Genomic DNA, 9,269 nt, shown 5'->3' on the forward strand with positions numbered 1-9,269 from the left:
CAATACACACCTTGCAATCCTTGTTACATCATTTAGTTTAATACATGGATTACCTAAACTGTCCTTCTTAATTTCAAGTCATTCCTGGTTTACTCTATCTTCATGAAATATTGATTTAGTTCTCTGACCCTAGAACATGTTATAAGGAAATTCAAACATACTTTCCAGGGAATGCTTTTGTAACTGAGATATTGACATGCATAAAACATGAGATGTAATTTGTCCTTGTTCACCTTTCCCCAGGTATGTTCAACCCGCAGTAATTTCATCATATTTATAACGAACCAAATTACAGTAATTAAAGTTCAAAGAAAATGATTGTACATGTATTACATTTGATAGGATTTGACAGGCATCTACACATATAGCATATAGGAAGTATTCAGTGTTTTTATTGAGAGTGGAAAGTAGGTAAAATCTACCTCAGTTCCCCAGATATTGTACAAGGGTCCAAACCTGTGGTTTTGTTAAGGGTGGTAAGTAGGTAAAATCTACCTGAATTCCCCAGTTATTTTACAGGGGTTCCTTTATCAGTGTTTTATTAAGGATGGTAAGTAGATGAACAAATATTATGACTTGGAGTCAGAAAATAAATAATTTTGCAAGGTATGGGAAATATATGCACATTTTACCAGATTTCTCTATCGTTACTATACTGGGGTTCCCATATCTAAGCAAATCTACTATTTTTCCCATGTCTGGAAAAGGTTATGAGACAACATAACTGTAAAAGTATTGTGTGGAAAAATGCACAAATCTGCTGGGAAGGGATCTTGTTGTCGTACCATTGATATAAAATGATAAATTTACAAACGCCATTATATCCAAATTTCTGTAAGAAAATTTCAAATTGCTTCACTTTACCTGATATCAGACTATATAAATTATATGAAACCAAAGACAATATTAAATACAATCCTAAGGATGCAAGAATGACCACAAACAGAAACCTAAATTTCACTGACAGATTGGCAGCTTAACAGCATTTGAGTGAGAATCTCTTAGGGGTATGAACAAGTATGTGAATATTCTTATCTACTTAGCAGATGGCTGCCATGGCAGGATAAGGGTTTAGTATGGTAAACTGAACAAGATAATTTAGAAAGTCATGTCTACTATCGATATTCTTTTACTTTCTCTTCTTATTACACTGGTTTTCATTTTATCTTATTTTTGGAAAATTCAAATCAGAGATTGTATATGCTAATCAAATGTAAATGTTGTATTTGCCATTTAAATGTATGTGCATTTGTAATGTACATGTATGTGCATTCTTTAGAAATTTTAGTTCTATTGAATTCAAATCAGACTTCTTGGAAAAGGCCTATTGGGGTGTGAAGCTAGTCAAAGATTTGTAGTCATCTACTGGAAATTTATACTGCAATTCTAACTAGCATTGAAAATGCAATGCAAGGATTGTAACAACTGTGTCACAGTGGAGGCCTCTTGAAGTTATTTTTCATTTACATTATACCAACAACCTAACACATAGTCTTTATTATTTGTACAATAAAATGAAATCAGGTTATTGTCAATATAATAAGTGCTAATGGCACTGTAGCAAACTGACTAAACTAACGTAATTTCATATTTTTATTATAATTTGAGAGAGAAGTACTAGTTCAGTTTGCAAATGTTATGACTATTTCCTTGGTTATTGGGAATTTACAAATGAATTGTTGATTGATCTGTTTCTTAGGCAACCATAATTCTTTCTGTGTAAAATGACTTGTCATAGTGTATAAAAGATGTCAAACAGTCCTTCACATCTTGACGAAAGAGAAACACCTTTATAGAATTACCTGTTTTTTTCTTATCTTTAAATCAGTGCACGTTTTTAACAATTCCGTCAGAGATGTTGTTAGATCATCTAATTTGAAAGCTGCCACGTCCCATGAGTGAAAAGGAAAGGAAATAGTGGCATTCACTGGTCAAAGAGATTTGACTGGATTTCCTGACTACACTGACTGATATACACTCTAGGGAGTCTATTACCTCATACAGTTTGCACGGCAACCAATATCATTAGTGGCAATTTCCCTGCATATGTGTTTTTTTATTTAAGTAGTTTTCTTTCATGGCATGCCAAGAAGGGGGGGGGGGGGGTATGAATGGGGTGGGGTTCAGGGTAGGGGAGATACAGTATATGATTGTTTAATACTTTGCCTTGACACATTTGCTTGTGTTCATGTGCTTGTTTGGAGTATTGTTACTGCAGCATGGCAGGGAGTTGGGGTAGGGATGGCTACTTTCTCTGTACAACTACAAGTATGTACATTGGTTCCAGTAGTGTCTTTTCATTGTATTTGCGAGGAATGAGTGTTCCTTCCTTCCTTCCTTCCATCCATCCATCCATCCATCCATCCACCCATCCATCCACCCATCAATCCATCCATCCATACACACACACACCCACCCATCCATCCATCCAAACACCCACCCTCCCATCCATCTATCCGTCTGTCCATCCATCCATCCATCTACCCACCCACCCATCCATCCATCCATCCACCCATCCATCCATCCATCCATCCAACCATCCATCCATCCATTTTTTTTTTCACTACCTACCTGAGGTAAACTAAATCCCATAGTTCCTGGTACAACACCATGATGTGATCGTAATGTGAACACAAATTTATGATGTGGGCTTGTTCTAACTTCAACATGTCTGCAAAAAACAGAACAAAAAAATTCAAAATCTGCATCTTTTGAACAATTACTTTTACAGATTATAATGTACTGTGAATGTATTTATTTTGGTGCACACAAATTTTAGCAGAAAATACAATGTTTCACATTTCAGCTCCTCTATATTTTTGCTGATAAACTATTTTTAACAACTGAATACTTATAGCCATATCTCTTTAGTAAGTACAAATGTATTGAATCAGGCTAAATAAATCTACCTTTGTAAAAGGTAATTAATTACATTTACCAGTGTAAGTGATTCATTTTTACTTTTATTTATATTGGTGAAATGATTGTTTAACCTCAAATAAATGTTGAGCCGAAATTTATACATTCACTGTATTATTCCAATTTTTCTGTCAACACTATGTCAAGAAATATATTTTATTTGTATAAATGATAATGTGATATTATATAAATTTTTCTCTTGCTGAGTAGTGACAATGGAAAAATACATTTGTTAATGCATGTACACATTTCATAATTTAATTACAAGATTAATGAATGAAGTGAATTTGAGCTCTTTCTCTTGTACATGTATAATTATGATATAAGCCCCGTCCCCGCGTGGAATGTTGAATCGGTTTGAATAAATCAAATTGAAGTCAGTTCTCCTGTCCCCACAGGCACTTAAATTAAACTAACTTGACCTGATTTAGTTGAATTGGTTCAAAATCACCTTTAGAGGATGGTACTGAACAGATTCAAAGTAAATCGAGTCAAATCCATTGTAGTGAATGAATTCAAATCCATTGCTCAGTTTTCTCATGGTACAGAAACTGGTTTTGAATCAATTTTACAGAATAAATTCAGTTTGAATCGGTTTTGAATTGATTCAGGTGTGAACAGAGAACTATAATTATTAAAATGTGTACACATAGAGAAAGCAAATCATTTGGAAATTAATATCAATAAAATCAGGTAAATTTGAATACACGTCAATATAGATTACAATTCAGGAGACTAAATGTTTGATAGTTTGAAGCTTCTTTCCTACATCCACTCCGAATTAATCAAATTTAATTAAAAAATTCCTACAAATAATTCATACTGAAAGTTCATAACAGATTACCATTAAAAGTTTTCCCTTGTATTAGAAGAACCTGAATTAAAATGAATAATTTATCATTTTAATTTTTGCAATAATTTCTTTTGATTTTTTACCGCTCTATAAGGTTTGCATCTACAATTTCCTTTAGAAAACTAATTAAGATGTGAAATAGTTTGAAACATAAACCACATTTTGTACCAAATTATTTACATATTACATACTTTCAGAATGGATGAAACAATTTATAGCAACATTTTGATGCAGCTGGGTATTTTCTTTATACTCTGTTCACCCTGTACATGCATTAAGTTGACATTTTTAAATTCTACTTTATAGCCATGGTCATAGTAGAAAACAGTCTCCACCATCAGTTGACTTGGAACATTTCTGCATGTTTACACCCACAAACATAGATTTGTCAGATTATTATGTATGTACAGGATTTTACATGGCAGTGTTACCTAGGTTAAATCTATCTGAGTCCTCGACATAATGTGTCTGGCTTCCAGAATTAAGATGACCGAATGTCTGTGTATTTGCTAAGGTTTGAAACCATGGTAACAGAGTGAGAAATTTGGAAAACTTGCACAGATTTCACCATCTTGAACCATAGTGTGTGTGTGTGTGTGTGTGTGTGTGTGTGTGTGTGTGTGTGTGTGTGTGTGTGTGTGTGTGTGTGTGTGTGTGTGTGTGTATGCTATACCAAGTGTATGCTATATAGTATTTGAATACCACAGGTATTTATTTAAATATGCAGCGAAATTAGGTATTTTTTAAATATGCAGCGAAAATCTCCCCAAAAGGTATCAACTGAAGCATGTGTCCCTTTTAATCATCTTTCTACCAGGGGGTGTCTGTTTGTACTCAAACAATTACAAGTTGGAAAAAAAATGGGAGTAATTCACTACAACTAAAAATATCTGAGGTTCCTTGAGTCATGTTTGTGGCCTCAATTATCAAAGCTACAATTTGTAAGATCCAGACAGTCTAGAATTTAGTCAGTACTATATCATCAAGCGTGAAACAAGACTGTGAATGGCTATGATCAGATCTGACTTGCAATCAAATGCTACCATAGAAATTCTCCTTGTAAACGTGAATAATTCATCAGCGTACAATCAGTGTAATGGCCTTCTGTCAGGGTATATCTTTTATCGAGGGTTTTGTAATAAAGACTGCATTCCCTAACATCCATGATGGCAAAGCATGCCTGCTGATTTACAGAAAACTCTGTGCCTAGAGATATATTACCTATTAATCAAAATTCAAATACAGTTCATTGTATCCATATGACAACATTTTAGGTTATATTTCATTCATATTTCCAAAATAATGAAACTTTTAATCAATTTAGTATAAAATATGGGTTTAATTTTCTCATTTTATCATAAAATCTTCATTTGGTATAAATCAAATCTTTATAATATGACAGATAATCTTCATGATAAATTGTTTCACAAGGCAGTACACATCAGTATTTTTGTTACGAGTGGTAAGTAGATAAAATCGACCTGATTTTCCTAAGTTTAAGGCTTGCTAACCAAAATAGTAGGTATTTAAATGAAATCTAAGCAAGTTTTACCAGATTTTTCTCTGCTGTTACCTGGCTTCCAAACCAAATTAGTGTACAAGGTGTGGAAATCTATGCATGTTTTGCCAGATTTCATCCCTGTGTTACCAGGTTTATCAAACCTTAGTAACAAAACTGTATGAAGGAGTATTGTATTATGCAATTTATATAGCTCTATTCCTTTTCTTGAGAGAAAAAAAGGAAGTACAGGTGTACTGTCAATTCATTGAAACAGAACAGAGTGAAATTCTAGTTCTATGGTAGAATATAATGTCACACCCAGACCCTTCACTAAGATAATTTTAGCTATGTCCTCTAAACACTCATTTTATAGACACTACCATATGGCGTATTCAAACCCAGATTACAATATCACATAATAAGAGCTGAAGTCCATCATGAAATCTATCCCTTTGTGATTGGCTGATCCTATCTACTAACTATATTTTCATCACACAGCTTCAGTACACCACATACAGCTTCACTCTACTGCTTGAGTCAGATCACATGACAACCTTACTGACATCATCAAACACAGTGGGTAGATTTAAATCCAGTAAGAATTCACAGCCTGTTTTCTGACTGATGTTTCACGCTATGAAACATTGAATGTATGTGTCTAATAGATACAAAATGGCTATACAAAGAGATACTCTCAGAATCAGGGAGTGTTGATATATTGCAAATGTCTAACTGTGAAATCTATATGAGATATAATCAGTACAATAAATAGTGTAAACGTGGTTCATAGTAAATTAATATATCAAGGGTCATAACACTTTGGAGTCAATTTGACACTTGAACATACCAACATAATGATGTTTATATAGACACTGTGAGAATATAAATTTGTACTGAATTAAACAAAACGTAAGTATAAATCGTACATTTATCAACACTCATTATGTACAAAATACGATAGGAAAGTGATGTCACTTCAAAACAGAATTACACTGCAGAACAATTCACTTATTTAAGTTCACAGTGACAAATTAGTCCAATGGGTTTGGTGATGTATTAACTTTCTGTTCTTTTTATTGGTAATTTGAAAATGTATATTCACATCTCACTATAATAAACACCTCATACATATTTATTTATTTACTTACTTACTTATTTACTTACTTCTTATTTATTTATTTATTTATTTATTTATTTACTTACTTACTTCTACTTGCTTAATTACTTACTACTTACTTACTTCTTATTTATTTATTTATTTACTTACTTCTACTTGCTTACTTACTTACTTACTTATTTACTTACTTACTACTTACTAAATTACTTACTTGCTGACTGTGTCACATTCGAAAGACAGAAAAGAATAATGTAATTATAAATTCTCTTTACCTGACATGGTTGGGGTCAAAATCTCGTTCACTAACCACTGCACAGTTTGTTAGAGATAATTCATCAGTGGGACATCGCACTGCTTTCATTACCTAAATGAAGTTAAATAAAGAATATTAACAAAATCATAACATCATCATTTTTGCCACCTTACCGAATTCACATACTTAAATTTCACATACGAGGGATTACATATTCCCCAACGTGTCTTCATTCAGCCATGGAAAATTAAGAGTGACCTAAGGGGCCTAATGCCACTACATGTCAACAGAGGAATACTAACAAAATCCTCCTGAGAATTTTCCAGCTGAACGAAGACAAATATACAGGAATAATATAATTATACCTTCTCAATTGTAATTTATGAAAAATCTGGAAAAATAATTGCGAATGTTTTGACTAAAAATTTTGAGCACCACAGAACCAATGATTTAGAGACAGTTTATCTTGATGTAGTACAACCAGGGTATAAAACCTATATTTTTGTTTGAATGTGTTCAATCAGGATTGTGTGTGGTACCACCATTATAGCTGCCTCTGTACCCCAATCATCGAGAAATTGTCATTGAATATTGTTTTCGTGGTCTATTTATTGTGATAATTTAATTTTCTATCAAAGGAAATTTAAATCAATCTTTCGTTGTTTGTTTTGAATTGATGTTAGTTAACTGCAGCATGCAGGTATGGTTATTGTTTCTGTGTACTAGTAGTAACCGATACGTGGAGGAGTTGATGGCATACAATGATATGATCACGAACACATCCACGGATGTAAATACACGCCCCTCTCTGGTTTATTTACAATATGTTCGACTCGAAAGAAGACTGGTTAGCAAGCAGTTCCCTCGTGTTCATTAAATTCTTACAAACAACAGATATTATAAATTCTGAAAATAGTTTATATCGCTGCTAAAATACACGATAAACGTTAAATTTCTCCATTTGCTGAAAATACGGAATCCCTTCCTAAATTCTATGTTGTAATCCAGTGTAGTACTTCCGGTTTCAGGTCACAGCTGAGCAAAACGGAATGACGACGCCGATATTCCCCCTACAACAACCTAGACTATCCGATTTTTAGTATAGAACGTAAAACATACAGTCACTCCTCTCAGCTCGTTCGTTGGCCGAATGCTTTCCCATGAATTCAAATCGATGAAATCACCGGGTCCGTCGTCGCGCTGACAGCACGGGTTGTAATCACAGTTTGTTGACCTCTTGTTGTTATTTTGGCGTGATGGCATAAAATACCTCACCAGTTCCATATTAAATCTGATGTACGCTCGACAGAAATCCTTAAGACGTTGAAATAAATCAAAATAAATAGAATACAGACTCCATTCATTTTTATACTTACCCGGGTCGCCATCTTCTCGATCTCCACGATCCTTGATCCACGTTGGAACTCCGCGAAGCGCCGACGATGACGTCATTTTGTCATAGCTATTTCTGTCCATCAGATCAGAGGCGCTGTGTCTTAACAAGTACAACGTGTAACTCGTGGTGGTGGTACGTGTGTAGCAATATCAAGTGATTCACTATATTATTAGATCATAGAAGGTTATAGAAAATGATTCACTTTCCCCAGATTTCATTCATTAAAAAATCAAACTAAAAAACGTGTGGTGTATCTGATTTCAGTGTGTGCTTTGCACTGTAACAAAAATGAAGCTGAGTACTCGAGTTTGTCTTCGCCCGTTGTGTAAAATGAGTGCCTTGTACTAGAAAACTTGTCAACATACTATAACTAGGTAAGTTATTTTTTTGAATGTCAGTCTTAATTTTTTTGTTAGTTACGTCATGTGTTTTGAGCATATCACATTTAAATATCACACTCACTTGTCACTGACATACAGATAATTTCATAAAAAATGTTATGCAAGTTTCAGTGAAATAACTACTAAGAGAGAAGGCCACATAGAAGAAAGATCGTGATAAGTTTAAAAAAAATAATCCTGATAAAATCAAGAGAATAGTACATTGTTATATATTATACAAATATTATATGGCTACTATTGGATTTCAAAGTATTTTCATTTTGTTTACAAGAGAGTGGGGAGGATATATTTATATGAAGTACAATTACTCTTCATTTTTCTAAACTGTCAAACTTCAAATAAATGAATATAAAACTGTAATTTGATGTTTATTGTAAATGTACCTCATAATCACCAATTTAATTTATTTTCCCTGCAATCTCCTGGAAAGTACAATTTTTTATGTACATGTAAGAGAATTTTTTTTTTAATTTTTCATTATGTGCAAACAATCATTCATCATGTACAATTTATCTGTAATTTAGAAAATTTAAGTTTGCATATATAAATGTAAAACCTGACTTATTATCTTTGTATTAGTTCATAATTTTAAATTGATTTTCTTAACATAAACTGTACAGCCTTGCACATCCAAGTTGCAGATGATGCAACTAGTGTGAAATTGTCTTTAATATTGAAAGACAGTCAGTGTTCCAATGTCTAATATTTTCTGGCAAAGATAATAGTTATTTTTATTTAGCTGACTAACTTGTATCCAAAAAATTAAACAAGTTGGTATTCAAACTATTAAATAGTGTAATGATGACTAGGTCAAAACTATGACAAATGA

The 9,269-nt window shown here is 33.1% G+C and overlaps 1 protein-coding gene across 1 annotated transcript in view; it reads right to left on the reverse strand.

Annotated features, from left to right (window-relative positions):
- The window catches only part of LOC144450912 (vesicle-fusing ATPase-like), a 32,877-nt gene extending 24,832 nt beyond the window's left edge, over positions 1 to 8,045 (reverse strand). The window contains exons 1-3 of the mRNA XM_078141673.1: positions 8,020 to 8,045; positions 6,663 to 6,754; positions 2,572 to 2,671 (exon numbers count right to left, since the gene is read on the reverse strand). Of these exons, the coding sequence (XP_077997799.1) occupies positions 2,572 to 2,671; positions 6,663 to 6,754; positions 8,020 to 8,031 (204 nt within the window). The 5' untranslated portion in view covers positions 8,032 to 8,045. The remainder of the gene's footprint in view (positions 1 to 2,571; positions 2,672 to 6,662; positions 6,755 to 8,019) is intronic.
- Between the last annotated feature and the right edge of the window lie 1,224 nt (positions 8,046 to 9,269).

This window comes from Glandiceps talaboti, chromosome 20 (assembly GCF_964340395.1).
Source record: "Glandiceps talaboti chromosome 20, keGlaTala1.1, whole genome shotgun sequence".
Classification (NCBI taxonomy): Eukaryota; Metazoa; Hemichordata; class Enteropneusta; family Spengelidae; genus Glandiceps; species Glandiceps talaboti.